This window comes from Schistocerca piceifrons, chromosome 2 (assembly GCF_021461385.2).
Source record: "Schistocerca piceifrons isolate TAMUIC-IGC-003096 chromosome 2, iqSchPice1.1, whole genome shotgun sequence".
Taxonomy (NCBI): domain Eukaryota; kingdom Metazoa; phylum Arthropoda; class Insecta; order Orthoptera; family Acrididae; genus Schistocerca; species Schistocerca piceifrons.
The window spans coordinates 190,582,799-190,603,017 of record NC_060139.1 but is presented as its reverse complement, the minus strand read 5'-3'; the positions used below and the strand labels follow the sequence as shown (position 1 = coordinate 190,603,017).

The following is a 20,219-nucleotide window of genomic DNA, read 5'->3' as shown; positions in this document are numbered from 1 at the left end:
AACCTCCCCCTCACTTATCGACCTTAATGACAGTGAAAAATTAAGCCGCGTGTACCTAATGGAAATTTGGGAAAAAGCAATCGTCAAAAAAGTTAATCTGTCGGTAGAGAGGGAGGAAAGGGTTACATCTAAATGAAAGGAAAAATGCAAATGAAACTGGTGGAAATTAATTTTGAAAAGGGGTAAAGTCAATGAAGAAAGTAAATGTGCGGCCGTTACGTTAACAATTAACTAGCGGTAATTAGATATTTGAGATTTGGGGGAAATTACGGTCGCCAGTCCTAAGGACAATTACTATAGTAACTGAAAAAGAAAGGTAATTACACATATAATTAGCGCTAGAAGCGTGGCAACTGAAGGTTGACACGTGTAGTGTGAAAACTGAAAGTTTGTCAGAAGTAATAACTTTCGCTGCACTCTGACTTAATTTAGCAAAAGAATTAATAAAACCGGAAAACTGAAAGTTAATTTAGTGACTGAAATTAATAAGAAGCTTTCTTTCTTAAGCACATCGAAATTCAGTAAAATACGGTTAGTCTTGGACTACCTCAACAGTCATTTCAAAAGCTACTTGAATCTACGCAATTTAGAAATAAGAGATTTAGCTTTGAACTTGAATTAAATGATTCTGAACAATTAACAATCATAAGATTTAGTACGTACCAAGCTGAGCTGCAGTCACAGGTAAGCTAAAATACGATAACTAAACTCGCACTCTTAATTTGTGCTTGCGTAATCTAAATATTGTAGCCAGCTATGAATACTTAAACTGAACTTTGAAATTAAAGCAGTGAAATGGAATGATTGTACTTTAATGCTGGCATCTGAATTTCAACGACACTCGGGTTGATTTCGGAAAAGGAAGGGACCCTGCTTGGTAATGCAAATGGGACAATGAGCAACAAAGGTTCATGCTAAGTTGCTGTAATTTTGCGAGGCAAATGGAACAATTTTAAAAGCTGAGGTCTGCCATACAGTTCTAAAACTTTACGTGCTTCCAGTCTTCCTTGTTGGTTGATTGAAGGTTTGAAGCCGTCGATCGAGGAGGTGGCGACAGTCACTCATTGTCGGCCGTCGCTGTTGCAGAAGCTGGATGTTGGCGCGCCTTCTTCTCAACACGGTCACCAGACGAAACGGGCTCTTGATGTGCGCCAGCTAATGCTTCCCGTCCGCGACACCATGTCAGAAACTATTATCGCAAGTCGAGCGCAATTACATGCTGCCAAACCCCGAAACCGCGGCAACTCGCGGGAGCTACACACAACACACCTGCTCCACTCGCTACTCCAGCCAGACTCCCTCATGCTCTGCCGCGCTCCACGCGGCAGAGTTAACACTACCAACGATCCTACACACTTTGATTTTTCACACGACCTATCGATGTAATCGTTCGATAGCAATTTTCCCTAGGCAAGACCCAGCGAAAAAATACAAATAATCTTTACGAAACAAACCAATTATACATCGACATAAGTGCATAAATATATATATATATACAAACAGTAAAACAGTTACAATATATAAAGAGACAGAAATGTCATATCTTGAGGTAACAAAAGAAGGAAAAAAAATAATAGTACAATAGATGGAAATAGGCGGATATGCAATTCCGACGTTACAAAGTGCTCTACCAACTGAGCTAGCCAAGCACGACTCACGCCCCGTCCTCACAGTTATACTTCTACCAGTACCTCGTCTCCTAGCTTCCAAATTTACTAGAGCACATGCCCGCAAGGGTCCCGAGTTCGCGTCTCGGTCCGGCACACCGTTTTAATCTGCCAGGAAGTTTCATATCAGCGCACTCTCCGCTGCAGAGTGAAAATCTCATTCTGGAAACATCCCCCAGGCTGTGGCTAAGCCATGTCTCCGCATATCCGTTCTTTCAGGAGTGCTAGTTCTGCAAGGTTCGCAGGAGAGCTTCTGTAAAGTTTGGAAAGTAGGAGACGAGGTACTGGGAGAAGTAAGGCTGTGAGGACGGGCGTAGCTAAGTTGGTAGAGCACTTGCCCGCGAAAGTCAAAGGTCCCTAGTTCGAGTCTCGGTCCTGCACACAGTTTTAATCTGCCAGGAAGTTTAATACTCTTGACATTTTGCAGATGATGCAGTAACGGTATCTGGTCAAAAGAATCTGGACACCATTCGTACACTTCGTAACGTATTACTATCTTTGCGACGTTTCTCATCGAGCCATATACGTCATCTCGTATTCCTAACTGCTTCTCTCATACAAATAATGATAAAAATTCAGAAATTGACGGTCGCCACCAGTCCAAGCCCTTACTAACAATTTAGAAAAAAAAAACGGAGCTGGAAAATTATTAGTTTAATTACTTTAATAATTTAACTACAAGTATGAACATTTCTTTAAGTAGCCAGATAAATAGCACTCCATGTCATGCATCAAGAAACACCACAGAATTTATCTTTCACGTAGATTATTTATTGTATCTAAGTAATTTGGTTGCACATCCTAATTACACATAACTGGTGCCTGACTAGAAATATTTAAGTAAGAATTACGTGAGAATGTAACTGTGGTGTGCGTGCTGTAAGACCTTCGGTACACACACCATCAGATTATTTGACTTGTCGCTCTAACGAAGTAGGCGAGTGTCAGCAATATGTCTCGTGGTCTTATCGTGGCGTGTTTATCTTCTGCCATTAGGTCAGACGATAGAAATGCCACTTGCACGCTTAGAGTAGCAGTTTGACGGTGACCAACTTTAAACAGAACTTGATTAATTTTCACACTCAACTATTAAAATAATAAAAAGCATAGATATTACGTAACTTGATTCTGCATGCTGTTTACAATTGACAATCTGAAGTTCCTTTGGTCTTGGTACGATAATCTTATTCTCACATATCTCTGATACTTGACAAAGTGTCTATACATTTATCTTCATGGCTATGTACAGGAATATGATAATCTTTTTAGGTGCAGACTGAAACTTGGCTATAGACTGGTACAGACTAATGTAGACTGGTGCAGACAAATGCAGAGTGACTAATCGGAGGTCTGTACACTCGTTATAGTACCTCGCGCGTTCAGGTATCACTGCGCGAGTGTGATCCGCGAGGAGAAAAGGTTCTACATTAGCAGCAATCTCATTGGCTGCGTTACATATTAATACGCGGATCGGTGGAAGCAGAATTTCGTGCGTCTCTAAGGCAGCGCCATCTCATAGTGCGGAGTTGGACGAGCGCTGCGCCTGCGCTGTTGTGCTTAGCGGGGCGCGCTCTAGTGGGAAAGTTGTGTACGCGCTGACTACGCGGAACTATGTACACAACACTGATCTAAAGAATCTGGACACTATTCGTACACTTTGTAACGTATTACTATCTTCACCGCGTTTCTCATCGAGCCGTATACGTTATCTCGCATTTCTAACTGCTTCTCTCACACAAATAGTGATAAAAATTCAGAAATTCAAGGTCGCCGCCAGCCCTTCCTAAAGCCGTCGGCACACGGACCGTGCTGTCGAACGTTAACGTTGAGCGTGCCAAGTTCAACGTGCTGCTGAACGCTGAGGAACGATGCGACTTGTGCATACGGTACGTGGACCCCAATGTGGCATACGCGATCGTGAAGCACTCCAGCGGCAGTCTGAGGGATGTTTCTAGTTCGTAAATCACACTGTTTACTCAAAGGACGCGCGTAAAATTACCACGTTAGCTCTATTAAATCGCGCATTTCCTCCATCGTCCACGAAAAGGAAAGTACCATGTCCAGTCAATAAGGACACAGGCCTATAAAAGGTCCATTACAAACAGTGCGGTACAAATTTGGAATACTTCTCTGCGTAAGATACACATTATTTCATCATTCCCACATTTTAGTAAAACCCCAAGGTCAGTCTTAGTTGATCACTGTTCCTACCGAGTAGCAGAATTTTTGCAACATGTGAATTACGAAGCGTAAAAGAAAAAGTAGCAAAATATCTTTATACAAGTAGCGCAAGCTGTCCTATAGATTAAGCCAATCGAACAAAGTCACTCCTCAAAAAAAGGTGAACTTATGTTTACATAGCATCAAATATTATAGCATATACTTATATTAAACTAATAATAAACTATCAGAACCTAATAAAAAAGGCAAATGTTGGGAAAAAACTGGAATTTTTAAGACGCGAACCACCGCCTCAACATAAACTTATTATTGAACAGCGACGCTACACATTACGTTAAACCAACAACAATAGCTTGTTGCTAAATAATAATGTCTTACGCCTTGCTAAAAACGTTAATCGTAGATAATTATGTCACTAATTGAAATTTAATTATAACAAATTGTACCAAGAACAATGCGTTTTGGGTGGATCTTCAGTGTGTCACTGCCTTCAAATACCCTACTCTCATAACACGCAAGTTACAATAATTGTTTTGCCACAAATATGATGTTTATCATTATTTTATTGGAACGAATCACACAACTAACAACGGGTTTCCCAGTGATTCTCAATTTTCTGGTTCTCAGAAACGGCATATATACGTATAGGCTTGAAATGAATGCCAATATGGCGTCCCATAACTCTGTACTGAAGGGAGACGGCGCGCGTGTGACGTAGGTAGCATTGTGCCATCTCATTGGTCAACGCTCAGACGCACGCTCAGAATATCTGACATGCCAGATATTGCTCTGCACGTTCGGAAAGATTCCCGAACGTGCTATTCCACGCTATGACGTCAGAAACTAGGCACGCTCAACGCTCAACGTTCGGATGCACGGTCCGTGTGCCGACGGCTTAACCATTTAGAAAAAAACGGAGCTGGAAAATGATTAGTTTAATTACTTTAATAATTTAACTACAAGTATGCAAATTTCTTTAAGTAGCCAGATAAATAACACTCCATGAAGCAACACCACAGAATCTATCTTTCACGTACATTATTTATTGTATCTAAGTATTTGGTTGCACATCCCAACTACTCAAAACTGGTGCCTGACTAGAAATATTTAAGTAAGAATTACGTGAGAATGTAACAGAGCACAATTTAACTACAGCAAGGAGAAACACAAAAAACGGGGGTGGGAGACAATGATACTATCATCTCCTTTGCATTAATACCATAAAAATATCTCAGTGAGATTTGCATTACGATTCTACACATGCACTATTCTAGACAGAGGTTTAACCAATGCACGAAGTTGTGCGATAATTATTCAACATACTAACTGCGTCTGCTGCTTGCAAACGGCCGAACTAGAGCACGTGCTGCATTCCGAATCAAACGGTTGTGCTGCTTTGCAGAAAGCGCACGAAAGAACAGATATTCTTGCAGAAACCATAGCTCATTAAAAAAGCAAACTGTTAAAGCCTATTGCGGTGCCGTGGTGGACCAGGAGGGTAATTGATTACCAAACACGTGACAAAAATCGACACACAAAGACAAAAGCAACTTCCACAAAATATAAGATTAAAAATCATTAAAAATCACACTCGCTTCGACACAGTATTACACTCACGTACGGTTGAAGTGATCCTAACCAGCTTTTCCTAATCAGATTTACCGTTTGAAATTCTAGTACATTGTTGTTCAAAATGAACAAGGTAACTTCCACACTTTTCAACTCAACACCCAAAAATCGCCATTTAAAGCAATATAGTTATGGCACATTCGGAATAATAAATCGCTTCACACGCTTCAGTTAAGCTGAAGTTCTTAAGTATTTCAACAGTTATACATAACGAAGTCTTAACTCAACCTGCTTCCTATCACCTGAAACCCCCCTTAAGAGCTACGATCCATACTCACTAAGCGTTCACCGAAGAGTGCCGCTTTCTCTTTCGAGATTACCTAGCTCCCCGTGCAGCGGAAGCTGCCAGAGGCGTAGTCCTCCGTCAGCAACCGCACACACAAAAAAACAGCCTTCGACTAAGATGCGTAAACCTCTCTGTTCAGGTATTGGAAACCTAAGTTGGTCATCCTGTGCTCGCCTTCGAACGAGAAGCAACATCGTCTGCTCCCAGCAGACGATGACCAACTCAGCGTTTCCCACAAAACAAAACCGAAACCCCACATTAAAACAAACATATAATATTCAATAGGCCTTATTTGAGTGTTCAGTCTTTCTGGAAGAGTTCATGAATTGAGCTAAAATCAGGTAGTAAAGTGAATAACTTGTACCGAATTCGACAAGCGTCTTATGAAACTACTTCACAGAGACATTTCAACTTATGAGGTGTACCCATCCTTTACTACGTCTTCATCTCTCTCGGGGACACTTTCAGTGAGATGTCTGAATGTCTACAGAGCAATGGCAGGCCATTCTTCCTCAAGGGCCCAAACCAGAGAAGGTAGTAATTCTGGAATCTCGTACTTGGAGCAATGTCAGTTGGTTGGTTGATTTGGGGGAGAGGACAAAACAACGAGGTCCCATCAGATTTGGAAAAGAAGTCGGCTGTGCCCTTTCAAAGGAATCATCCTGGCTTTCGCCTGAAGCGATTTAGGGAAATCACGGAAAACCTAAATCAGGATTGCCGGACGTGGGTTTCAATCATTTTTGTCCTGAATGTGAGTCCATTATACTAACCATTGAGCCACCTCGCTCGGTGGAGCAAAGTCGACATTCTAACTCATCCCAAAGGTGTTCCATTAAGTTTAGGTATGGAGTCTGAGCAGGCCAGTCCATTTCAGGAATCTTGTTGACCAGAAACCATTGCCTCACTGGTGCTGCCTTCTGACAGGATGCAGTGTCACTCTGGTACAGTCATCGATTCCGAACCCTTCCCTTACTGTTCGCAGAATACAGTGCTGTAAAATAAGTTCATGCTCTTCCGCATTAAGCACAACAAGGGGATGATGCCCTGACCACGACAAACCGTAACACCACCTCCTTTGTACTTCACTGTTAGCACAACACATTGTGGCAGGCAAGGTTCTCCAGGCATTCGCCAAACCCAGAGCCTTCCACCGATTTGCAACAGGATATAGTACGTTTATCATCCCAAACCACTCCATTACAGTAGTTCACTGTCTAGACGGTTTCGCTCGTTTGAACTATCTCAAGAGTGTCAGCAGTGACTACAGAAATACGTGCCTCATGATATGAGCTGCTCAACCACTGCAACCCATTATAATTCCCTGGGGACACACATTGTGGTAGCTGGACTTTCGGTAGCACTTCGGAATTCAGGAGTCATTCCTTTCGTTGGTTTCCTGCGATTTTTTGTTCCTGATAAATTTGTTTCAGAGCAGGATTTTGCCGACCTGATTTAATTAACTTTCTAAGTTGCTCTGAAGATTTTCTTACCCCCTGTGTTATCCAAGTGTTAGTTCTAGCTTTTACTTTAATTTTATTTACAGGGAATGCATTTTCATAGTTATGTTTGTAGCAAGCTAAAAATACTTAAACTTTATATCTGCATTGTCATGTTTACCCTAATCCCAGTTTGAATTTTTTAACAATGAATTAAAAATCCTGATATTGTCATCATTCATACGTCTTCTATAGAAGTATTTCTCACTGTTCCTGGAATTTGCGCTGAGTACATTGTTCACACTAAATTTTATTACTTTTGAGAATCCAGCGTCAATCATTCTACACTATGATCAAATGTTTGCAAGTCAAAAAAGTATTTGATCAATTGTAGGTTTAGTGGCAAGTCTAGTGTATTCATGGACAGCGGGTCATAAATTATGTGAATATAGCAAATTTTTCAGTTTATATTTTGACAGGTTATGTTAAAGTTTACATTGAAATCTCCAACTACAATAATATTTTCTTTAAAATTTCTTAATTCACTAAAGAGTCTTTATGCACCGTCCAAGAACACCATAAAGGTGCCTGATAGCGATCGGTACATGCAGACAATGATTATTTTGGGTTCTTTAATTTTGCAAACACAATATTTAAACACTTTACGCTACTGAACTTAATTTCTTTGCATTCAATTCCTTACTTAACATATATGCATGTTCCTCCTATGCAGTCTCTCTGCAGAAGCTACTAATAATTTCAAATCCTGTTGTTCTAGCAGTACAAGCTTGGTTATCCTTTAACCAATGTTCACTCACACATGAAACTGATATATCCTTTAGCTGATCAAGCAACAGTACTTATAAATTTGTTACTTCGCTGGCATCGAGTGACTATTTCATATTCGAAGTGACTGATATTTCCTGATCAAACCATTTTGCAGTTACTGCTTTCCTACTAACAACAAAATTCTCTTCACCTCCTTTTATGCTGGCGGGTCCGCTTCTCGTGACACATATTCATCAGTTTTGCGTTACATAGGGGTGTCCAGACTCTTTTGATCAGATAGTGTATAAGGTGATCCGTGGATGTGGATAAACAGGCTTCACGGCTAAGCAATATGAGATTGGAGAGGCGAAAATCTGTGAGGTTTTGGTACCAACATGGCTGCCATTTCGGAAGCCGTCATCTTGGATATAACTCGAAATTTTCAAATGGAAAAGTAGTCAGTTGACATATGAAACCGATGCATAATTACACAAAAATAATAATGGTGCCCATTTCAGTACAGCTTTCTTCATTCTCGAGTTGTGAATGCCGGCCGGTGTGGCCGAGCGGTTCTAGGCGCTTCAGTCTGGAACCGCGCGACCGCTACGGTCGCAGGTTCGAATCCTGCCTCGGGCATCGACGTGTGTGATGTCCTTAGGTTAGTGAGCTTTAAGTAGATCTAAGTTCTAGGGGACTGATTACCTCAGATGTTAAGTCCCATAGTGCTCACAGCCATGTGAACCATTTTTCGAGTTGTGAAAACATTTACACTGACTAACCAGAAGAGTGGTGTACCCAGGAGACACGGTCGGATGTCATTGTAAGCTCGTATACGTAGTCTAAATCGGTGGATGTGTAAACGATTCAATTTGCAATTCTGTGTGACAGGGAGAATGGCCACCAGAGAGCATTACTGTTGTTTGTTTTTAGTGTTGTTGCCAGGACTGGTAGAGTATATAAAGGGTGTGGACAGCATCAGATGTTCAGAGATCAGTGTGAATGACACAGGTGCTGCGTACTTGCGCGAGACAGCGATATCAGCAACTGACAGAGTTTGAAAGGAGTTTGAAAGGAATCTCGTTTCGTTGTGAGTCTCCATTTGGCTGGCTGGTCGAATACTGCAATAACCGGATTAGTGCGGCATTCAGATGTGACCACGGCCTTATATTGGACTGCATGGAAACGTGACGGCAGGCACATTCGTCGTCAAGATTCCTGTCGAACACAGTCGATCACCAGAAGGTAAGGTCACCGTACTGTGCACAAAGCAGATCATAATCGCTTAGAACCACTAACGGACTCCCTTCGACAATTCGTGTCATCCTGCACCATGCACTGCCATACAAATGGCTGCGTTCGAGTGATGCCGTGTCTGGAACACATAAACTGTTGGTGAACGTCGTCACATTGTGTTCAGTCATGAATCAAGGTTCTGCACTATCCCAGATGACCATTGGCAGCGAGTATGATGACGAACTGGAGATAGGTCCCATTCTTCCAACGCTTTGGAAAGGCACAGTGATGTTATTTCTGGCGTCATGCTGTGGCAAGCCATCGGAGATGACTTCAGGTCATGGCTGGTTGTGACTGAGGGAATTCAGAACGCACTACAGTACGTCACAGACATCCTGCGGCCTCAGCTGTTGCCTCTCATGCGACAGGAGCCTCGTGCCAGACAGAACAATACTCATACACTTTCTGCCTGTGTTGAGGTACTCCTGTGCCAGCAGGATCACCAGATCCACGACAGAACATATGTGCGACAGGTTCGGAAGTCAGCTTCGTCGAAGTGCCAGTATCCAGGACATAAAGGACCAATTAAGACAGTTGTGGGCCAGTTTGTCTCGGGAGAGCGTCCAGCAGCTGGATGACAACCTTGCCAAAGAATCATGGCATGCGTACAGATCCGAAGAGGTGCAACGTCTTAATGATAAGTGAGCTCATCCTGTCGTCTTCTTTGTAAATTCGACTTGATTTTGAAATCACTGAAATAACATCAAACACCCTCTCAACCCAAGAATTTTCCTTTTGGTTCCTCTTCTCCTTTTGCGTGCTTCATGTGTTTTGTCAAGCCGTTCAGATCGTCTTGGTAACAGAACAGAGGAGCATTTGAGTTATCGCAGAGGATATCAACTGACGCTGTACAGACAAATCACTAATTACTCACAATCCTGTGGTGAAATCCTGCGCTTCTAATGAAATTTTATTACTTGTCTCTTAATTGCAATATCTACTACTTTCTGACAAAAATTTGCAAGACTGATTACATACACTCAGATCTACGTTGTAGCCCTTATCCAGTTCTGCATCTACATCCATGCCAAAGACACCACTCTGAATGCATGGCAGAGGATACTTTCTGCAGTATCACATATTGAGATTTCTCTTTCCTTGCCACACGCATATGGAGTGAAGAATGATGTATTAAACATCTCTGTGTGAGCTGTAATTAGCGTAATCTTGTCTATGAGTTCCCAGTGGGAACTAACTTAAAATTTAGAGAGAGAAATTAAAAGCTATGTGGTGCGCTGATAATATCGTAATCTACATCTACATGGTTACTCTGCAAATCACACTTAAGTGCATGGCAGAGGGTTCATCGAATCACCTTCACAATAATTCTCTACTATTCCAATCTCGAACAGGTCGCGGGAAAAACTAACGCCTTTAGATAAAGGCGAGCTCTTAGTTCCCTTATTTTATTATGATGACCGTTGTCACCTAGGTACGTCGGCGTCAACAAAATAGTTTCGCATTCGGAGGAGTAAGTTAGTGATTGAAATTTCGTGAGAAGATTCCGCCGCAACGAAAAACGCCTTTGTTTTAATGGTGCCCATCCCGAGTCCTCTATCATTTCAATGACACTCTCTCCCCTATTTAGCGATAATATAAAACATGCTGCTCTTCTTTGAACTTTCTCAACGTATTCCGTTAATCCTATGTGGCAAAGATCCCAGAGCGCGAAGCAGTACTCCAAAATAGGATGGACAAGTGTAGTGTAGGCAGCCTCTTTAGTAGAGCTAGTGTTCTGCCAATAAAACACAGTCTTTGCTTTGCTTTCCTCACAACATTTTCTGTGTGTCCTTTCCAATTTAAGTTGTTCGTAATTGTAATTGCTAGGTGTTTGAATTTACGGCCTTTAGATTTGACTGATTTATTGTGTAACCGAAATTTAACGCACTCCTTGTAACACTCATGTGGATGACCTCACACTTATCATTATTTAGATTCAATTGCCAATTTTCGCACCATACAGATATGTTTTCTAAATCTTTTTCCAATTTGTTTTGATCTTCTGAAGACTTTACTAGACGATGAACGACAGCATCATCTGCAAACAATTTAAGACTGCTGTTCAGATTATCTCCTTAAATTGTTTATATAGATAAGGAACAGCAGAGGGCCTATAACACTAGCTTGGAGAACGCCAGAAATCACTTTTGTTTTACTTGCTGACTTTCCGTGAGCTACTAGGAACTGTGACCTCTCTGACAGGAAATCACTAATCCAGTCACATAACTGAGACGATATCCCATGAGCACGCAATTTCAGTACATGCTTGTGTGGCAAAGTCAAAAGCTTTCTCAGAGTTTAGAAATACAGGATGAATTTGTAATCCCTTGTCAATAGCCCTCAACACTTCGTGTGAATAAAGAGCTAGTTGTGTTTCACAAGAACGATGTTGTCTAAATTCGTGTTCACTGCGTGCCACAGAAGCTATAGAACCTGGAAAATCATTTGAATGGACTGAATAGTGTCTTGAAAATAAGTTATTAGATGAACATCAATCAAATTGAAAAAGGATAGCAGAGAATAGTCGAATTAATGCACGTGATGCTAGAAGAATTAGGCTATGAAATCAATCGATACAGGTGGTAGATTAGTTTACCTATTTGGACAGTGAAATAAGTGACAATGAACAAAAGTAAAGAGGATATAAAATGTAAACTGATAACAGCGAAAAACGCTCTTGTGATCAAGAGAAGTATGTTCAAACTGCATGTAAATCTACTTATTTCATTTATTTCACATGGCGAGTCTATAGGATTCACGTCCTCGCATGTATCCAATCAGGCATCTTCAGTGAATTAGAATTAAAATGCGCGTAATAAATAACAGTACGTAATAACAATAGTAGTACGCATAGTAATAAATATGTGATACCTGAAAACATGTATGTACTGAAGAATGAAGAAATGAAGAAACGTACACAGAACAGCCTAGCATTAAGAAATGCACAGACCAGTCTCCAGACTAAAAACTAGGGAACAGCTCAGATAACAAGTGGGGTGAAAGTAGTTTATGATTCGGTCTCTTACGCGGAAAGGTGCACAGGATTATTTAAGAAATCTGAGCAAAAAACAGCGTTGTGGTTGTCGCTCATTAACTTCAAGGAGTTGAACATAATCCTGTTTAAACAGTTACAAAAAGGCTTCAGCGATCAGTAATTACCTGCTAAACTAGCGTGGAGTACAACGCAGCACGGTTACTTCAACATGAATGTAAAATGAGCGTAACTGTTGATAAATGAGTGGATGGGCGTAGGCATTGTAGGGAACGTGTTACGTGACAAAAGGATAAAAAAAGAAGTTATATTATTAATCTGCACTGTTATTACTTCAAAGTGACATTTACAGCCGGCCGGTGTGGCCGAGCGGTTAGGCACTTCAGTCTGGAACCGCGCGACCGCTAAGGTCGCAGGTTCGAATCCTGCCTCTGGCATGGATGTGTGTGTGATGTCCTTAGGTTAGTTAGGTTTAAGTAGTTCTAAGTCTAGGGGCTGATGACCTCAGCTGTCAAGTCCCAAAGTGCTCAGAGCCATTTGAATTTTTGACAATTTCCTGTTTACGATTGCGAAACTTTAATCGTTGAAAAGTATAAGAGACACGTGCTCGTATTAGGCACTTGATCAATTTTATTTAGTAACGAAGCGCGTGCTTTCTGTAAAGTCTCCATACTCGAATCTGATGGCCACAAAAATAACTAAATTAACGTAAAAGAGCTTTGCATTTCTCTCTGTCACAGGATACATTTTACCATGGTAACAATGACCCCCATTATTACAGAGTGCAGGCAGTTATTTTTTCCTTCATCGTATTTGGGAACGATAGGAAATTTACTGCTCCAGAAGCGTGCCTGAAATACGATGGAATACCTATATCCGTGCACTCGCAAACCACAGTGCATGTCGGAGGATACTTTTTCCAAAGCTATTTCACAGAGGAAGACTGCACTGTACTTCCTTCTCTAGATTGTCGTACAGATGACAAAATGGTAGATATCGAAACAGATGACAGAGGGATAGAAAAACAATTAAAATCGCCCAAAAGAGGAAAGGCCGCTGGACCTGATGGGATACCAGTTCAATTTTACACAGAGTACGCGAAGGAACTGGCCCCCCTTCTTGCAGCGGTGTACCGTAGGTCTCCAAAAGAGCGTAGCGTTCCAAAAGATTGGAAAAGGGCACAGGTCATCCCCGTTTTCAAGAAGGGACGTCGAACAGATGTGCAGAATATAGACCTACATCTCTAAAGCCGATCAGTTGTAGAATTTTGGAACACGTATTACGTTCGAGTATAATGACTTTTCTGGAGACTAGAAATCTACTCTGTAGGAATCACCATGGGTTTCGAAAAAGACGATCGTGTGAAATCCAGCTCACGCTATTCGTCTACGAGACTCAGAGGGCCATAGACATGGGTTCCCAGGTAGATGCCATGTTTCTTGACTTCCACAAGGCGTTCGATACAGTTCCCCACAGTCGTTTAATGAACAAAGTATGAGCATTTGGACAATCAGACCAATTGTGTGATTGGATTGAAGAGTTTCTAGATAACAGAACACAGCATGTCATTCTCAATGGAGAGAAGTCTTCCGAAGTAAGAGTGATTTCAGGTGTGCCGCAGGGGAGTGTCGTAGGACCGTTGCTATTTACAATATATATAAATGACCTCGTGGATGACATCGGAAGTTCACTGAGGCTTTTTGCGGATGATGCTGTAGTATATCGAGAGGTTGTAACAATGGAAAATTGTACTGAAATGCAGGAGAATCTGCAGCGAATTGACGCATGGTGCAGGGAATGGCAATTGAATCTCAATGTAGACAAGTGTAATGTGCTGCGAATACATAGAAAGAAAGATCCTTTATCATTTAGCTACAGTATAGCAGGTCAGCAACTGGAGGCAGTTTATTCCATAAATTATCTGGCAGTAGGCATTAGGAGTGATTTAAAGTGGAATTACCATATAAAATTAATCGTCGGTAAAGCAGATGCCGGACTGAGATTCATTGGAAGAATCCTAAGGAAATGCAGTCCGAAAACAAAGGAAGTAGGTTACAGTACACTTGTTCGGCCACTGCTTGAATACTGCTCACCGGTGTGGGATCCGTACCAGATAGGGTTAGTTGATAGAAGAGATAGAGAAGATCCAACGGAGAGCAGCGCGCTTCGTTACAGGATCATTTAGTAATGGCGAAAGCTTTACGGAGATGATAGGTAAACTCCAGTGGAAGACTCTGCAAGAGAGACGCTCAGTAGCTCGGTACGGGCTTTTGTTGAAGTTTCGAGAACATACCTCCACCGAGGAGTCAAGCAGTATATTGCCCCCTCCTACGTATGAGGATAAAATCAGAGAGATTAGAGCCCACACAGAGGCATACTGACAGTCTTTCTTTCCACGAACAATGCGAGACTATATCAGTTTGTGCCGTCATTTGATATTCATTTCATTTCTTAAACGCGAAGGAAGTAATGTCACAGTTTCTACATCAGTGTAAGTTTTTGTGTACGAAATATGTAGAGCTTACGGAGTTGATACTTCTTTTAAGTAATAACTAGCAGCAGCTGTTTCTGAAATATTTCAATTTTTCCTCATATCACTTATTAAGTTTATTATAATTACTCTGATTACTTCCAGGCGATCAAATCTCTCTTTTCACAAGCTGCAACATCGTCGCGAAAAAACAGTGACCCGTACATGTTTCCTTTAATTTAAGTCTATGGTCACAACCTTTTTGGTAACAGGTTACCGGTTTCGGTCTTTAATGACCATCATCAGATCTGATTCATGAGAACAAAGTCCTAATGTACTGCAGGAATAGTGGCATCGTCAAATGTTAAATACGGAATCAGCACCACCATCGTCAAATACATATAAATAACATCATATGGGTGCATGTAATGTTATTTATATGTATTTGACGATGGTGGTGCTGATTCCGTATTTAACATTTGACGATGCCCTTATGCCTGCAGTACATTAGGACTTTGTTCTTATGAAACAGATCTGATGATGGTCATTAAAGACCGAAACCGGTAATCTGTTAACAAAAAGGTTGTGACCATAGACGTAAATTAAAGGAAACTTATTAAAACTATATTTGCAAAACTATACCTTAGGCTGGTCAGTTTGAGACCAATCTGTCCATTTCCTACTCTTTGTCTGGCTATGAAAATTCGGGTAAAAATCAGTTTTGTGATTTCTAGGGACTCTTGCTTTCGTTCCGCTCAAACAGTTGACCGAATAAATTTAACAGCAGATAACGTGGTTGACGCCTGTTGATGTTGTGGTCTTCAGTCCTGAGACTGGTTTGATGCAGCTCTCCATGCTACTCTATCCCGTGCAAACTTCTTCATCTCCCAGTACCTACTGCAACCTACATCCTTCTGAATCTGCTTAGTGTATTCATCTCTTGGTCTCCCTCTACGATTTTTACCCTCCACGCTGCCCTCCAATACTAAATTGGTGATCACTTGATGCCTCAGAACATGTCCTACCAACCGATCCCTTCTTCTGATCAAGCTGTGCCACAAACTTCTCTTCTCCCCAATCCTATTCAATACTTCCTCATTAGTCATGTGATCTACCCATCTAATCTTCAGCATTCTTCTGTAGCACCACATTTCGAAAGCTTCTATTCTCTTCTTGTCCAAACTATTTATCGTCCATGTTTCACTTCCATACATGGCTACACTCCATACAAATACTTTCAGAAATGACTTCCTGACACTTAAATCTATGCTCGATGTTAACAAATTTCTCTTCTTCAGAAACGCTTTCCTTGCCATTGCCAGTCTACATTTTATATCCTCTCTACTTCGACCATCATCAGTTATTTTGCTCCCCAAATAGCAAAACTCCTTTACTACTTTAAGTGTCTCATTTCCTAATCTAATTCCCTCAGCATCACCCGACTTAATTCGACTACATTCCATTATCCTCGTTTTGCTTTTGTTGATGTTTATCTTATATCCTCCTTTCAAGACGCTATCCATTCCATTCAACTGCTCTTCCAAGTCCTTTGCTGTCTCTGACAAAATTACAATGTCATCGGCGAACCTTAAAGTTTTTATTTCTTCTCCATGGATTTTAATAACTACTCCGAATTTTTCTTTTGTTTCCTTTACTGCTTGCTCAATATACAGATTGAATAACATCGGGGAGAGGCTACAACCCTGTCTTACTCCCTTCCCAACAACTGCTTCCCTTTCATGTCCCTCGACTCTTATAACTGCCCTCTGGTTTCTGTACAAATTGTAAATAGCCTTTCGCTCCCTGTATTTTACCCCTGCCACCTTTAGAATTTGAAAGAGAGTATTCCAGTCAACATTGTCAAAAGCTTTCTCTAAGTCTACAAATGCTAGAAACGTAGTTTTGCCTTTCCTTAATCTTTCTTCTAAGATAAGTCGTAAGGTCAGTATTGCCTCACGTGTTCCAGTATTTCTACGGAATCCAAACTGATATTCCCCGAGGTCGGCTACTACCACTTTTTCCATTCGTCTGTAAAGAATTCGTGTGGCTTATTAAACTGATTGTTCGGTTATTTTCACATCTGTCAACACCTGCTTTCTTTGGGATTGGGATTATTATATTCTTCCCGGAGTCTGAGGGTATTTCGCCTGTCTCATACATCTTGCTTACCAGATGGTAGAGTTTTGTCAGGAGTGGCTCTCCCAAGGCCGTCAGTAGTTCCAATGGAATGTTGTCTACTCCGGGGGCCTTGTTTCGACTCAGGTCTTTCGTGCTCTATCAAATTCTTCACGCAGTATCGTATCTCCTATTTCATCTTCATCTACATCCTCTTCCATTTCCATAATATTGTCCTCAAGTTCATCGCCGTTGTATAGACTCTCTATATACCCCTCCCACCTTTCTGCTTTCCCTTCTTTGCTTAGAACTGGGTTTCCATCTGAGCTCTTGATGTTCATACAAGTGGTTCTCTTATCTCCAAAGGTCTCTTTAATTTTCCTGTAGGCAGTATCTATCTTACCCCTAGTGAGATAAACCTCTACATCTTTACATTTGTCCTCTAGCCATCCCCGCTTAGCCGGCCGCGGTGGTCTAGCGGTTCTAGGCGCGCAGTCCGGAACCGCGCGGCTGCTACGGTCGCAGGTTCGAATCCTGCCTCGGGCATGGATGTGTGTGATGTCCTTAGGTTAGTTAGGTTTAAGTAGTTCTAAGTTGTAGGGGACTGATGACCACAGATGTTAAGTCCCATAGTGCTCATAGCCATTTCAACCATCCCTGCTTAGCCATTTTGCGCTTCCTGTCGATCTCATTTTTGAGACGTTTGTATTCCTCTTTTCCGGCCTCATTTACTGCATTTTTATATTTTCTCCTTTCATCAATTAAATTCAATATTTCTTCTGTTACCCAAGGATTTCTACTAGCCCTCGTCTTTTTACCTACTTGATCCTCTGTTGCCTTGACTATTTCATCGCTCAAAGCTACACATTCTTCTTCTACTGTATTTCTTTCCCCCATTCCTGTCAATTGTTCCCTTATGCTCTCCCTGAAACTCTGTACAACCTCTGGTTCTTTCAGTTTATCCAGGTCCCATCTCCTTAAGTTCCCACCTTTTTGCAGTTTCTTCAGTTTTAATCTACAGGTAATAACCAATAGATTGTGGTCAGAGTCCACATCTGCCCCTGGAAATGTCTTACAATTTAAAACCTGGTTCCTAAATCTCTGTATTACCATTATATAATCTATATGATACCTTTTGACGCCTATAGTATACAAATTAGGATTATTCTCATATGGGAATAGTCATGAGTAGCAACATGAGATGCTTTGTACACGCAGGCAGATGAACAGTGTGTTGCGGTGTTGTTGCAGGTTGCTCAGAGGACTGGGCCAAGGGCGTGGCGGGCATCAAGTACGCCTACGCCGTGGAGCTGAGGGACCGGGGAGACTTCGGCTTCCTGCTGCCCGCCTCGCAGATCATCCCCACGGGCCGAGAGACCTTCGCCGCCATCAAGGCCGCCGTGAGAGCGGTCATCGCCAGGATATAGCCTCGCCCCGTTGGCTCCGTCCTCAGAAGGGAGTAGTCGCCTGGGAACAGAGGCTGGTCCGAGTCTGTTTTGAACTGAATGCAAAGTATGTGATGTGCAGCTGTGTCGATTTTGCTGCGCTTCAAAGCATTGACTAGACGATACTTACAAGACAGCTATTAGGACAGTATGACGTGTAAATTAGGATGATGCAGAGTTTGAAACGCAAATGAGGGGAAAACGTAGACGATACTAAATAATATGCTCTTTCAAACGGTGAATAGTCTGCCAATGTCTCTATTCCGTCGCTGCTCTTGCAGACGAGTATAACAGTGAAACTAGACTTCTAGATATTTTTTCCAGACTCATTCAGTGTTTACACAACAAAAGCGTCTCTTCAGGATAAACGCTGTCCATGTCTGGGAGCTGACACTCAGATTCAATACACCAAATTTCCATACGTCATTATCAATACCCCTTTAACAATAACATCTCCATTTCCAGGACTTCAAAACGCTGCCTCGTACAAAAAACGTTTTTCATTAGCAGTAAGTAACATTTTATTTCTAAACGACATTCATCTGTAATAACGTCACGGGTTTTCAACATAACCAATGTTTATAACCTTCTTAGGATTTGAATTGCTCAATAATTTGTAACAGAATGTTTCTAACAGCATCGGGTGGATTAAATATATTACACAATATGAAGGCGTGAAAATTACGCGGATAATAGTCCAGATTTATCAGGACAGAGTCTTACGTGTCAACAAACCTATGCAGGAGAATGTGATCACTACTATGCTGATCTCTGACAGTGAATTTAATTGCTGTGAAACTTGTCACCATTTACCTCAAACAGAAATAGTTTAGCTACGATTGTTGTATACTTACCCCCATTTCAAGCTATCTGCATCAAAGAAAGGGTGAATTCAAAACTCGTCTTAATAGAAGTATCTCTGACAACAGGTGTGGCTTTAGAAAATGACCAGAATGCGTCGTTATTCAACAACAAATAAACAATCAATATTCAGGACTACTGCAAAAAAACAACGCCAAATGCATATTTCTCCAAGTGAGTTTTAATTTGTGCATTGTTAGGTGCATGCTCTTGATTTTGGCACGTGAAACAAAAAATCGACACTATCTTGTAACATAAAGGCAGAAAATTCCTATCCCAACCTTTATAACCATTTTATATTAAAAAAATGATAGTGTTCGATGAATTCTCATTTCAGTCTCAAGAATGCAGAACTGTGTAGATTAGCTTGAGTCACGTGAATGAAATGCCAAAAACAATTAAATCGGATTATTCGGGTGAAAATGCAAAAGTTTCACGGCACTACCAAATATTAGGTTAAACATAGAGGTGACTTAATATGTAATGGCTGTAACAGCTACTGAAATACTAGTTTATGCATCTTTTACGCCACGGTGGAGACGTCTGAAGACAGTATTTTGAAGTGAGCTGATTTTTCGTAAGAATGAAGTTTATCACTCGTCTTACAGTCAGATTCTTCTGAGAAACTAAAACCACCTGTCTTTTGTGTCTAAGGCAGCTGAATGAGCTGTGTTTAAACATGTACTCGTATTGTACCATCCAGTACGACAGTTCAGTAATTTGTGATCAAAGAGACACTCTTCTCACATGAATGCTACATTGTGAGTACCTATGCAGCTGAGAATTCATCAGCTGCAACCAACTGATTTGAATCACGCACAATTAATTTATAAACATATTTATTGCAATAAAGACATTTTATTAAAGTTTACACTTCCTTTACTTAGTTTTACCACCTTACTCCTTTTATGTGTGTTCACCTCTGTGTGCCAACAGGTGAATTCTAGGGCTGACAACATGCATATTTGTAACTCAGCATTCACTGCAGTTTAGGATACCTCATGTGTGGTATAAGTTTTGTGTGCATTATCAGGTACTGTAAAATGTGCACTCTCTTTCTTTTTCGTTCTTTCTAT

General features: G+C 41.1%; 1 protein-coding gene across 1 annotated transcript in view; it reads left to right on the top strand.

The window, feature by feature from the left end:
* Nucleotides 1-20,014, top strand: part of LOC124775240 (carboxypeptidase B-like) — a 231,701-nt gene extending 211,687 nt beyond the window's left edge. The window contains exon 8 of the mRNA XM_047250077.1: nt 18,089-20,014. Coding sequence (XP_047106033.1) covers nt 18,089-18,264 — 176 coding nt within the window. The 3' untranslated portion in view covers nt 18,265-20,014. The remainder of the gene's footprint in view (nt 1-18,088) is intronic.
* The last annotated feature ends 205 nt before the right edge of the window (nt 20,015-20,219 follow it).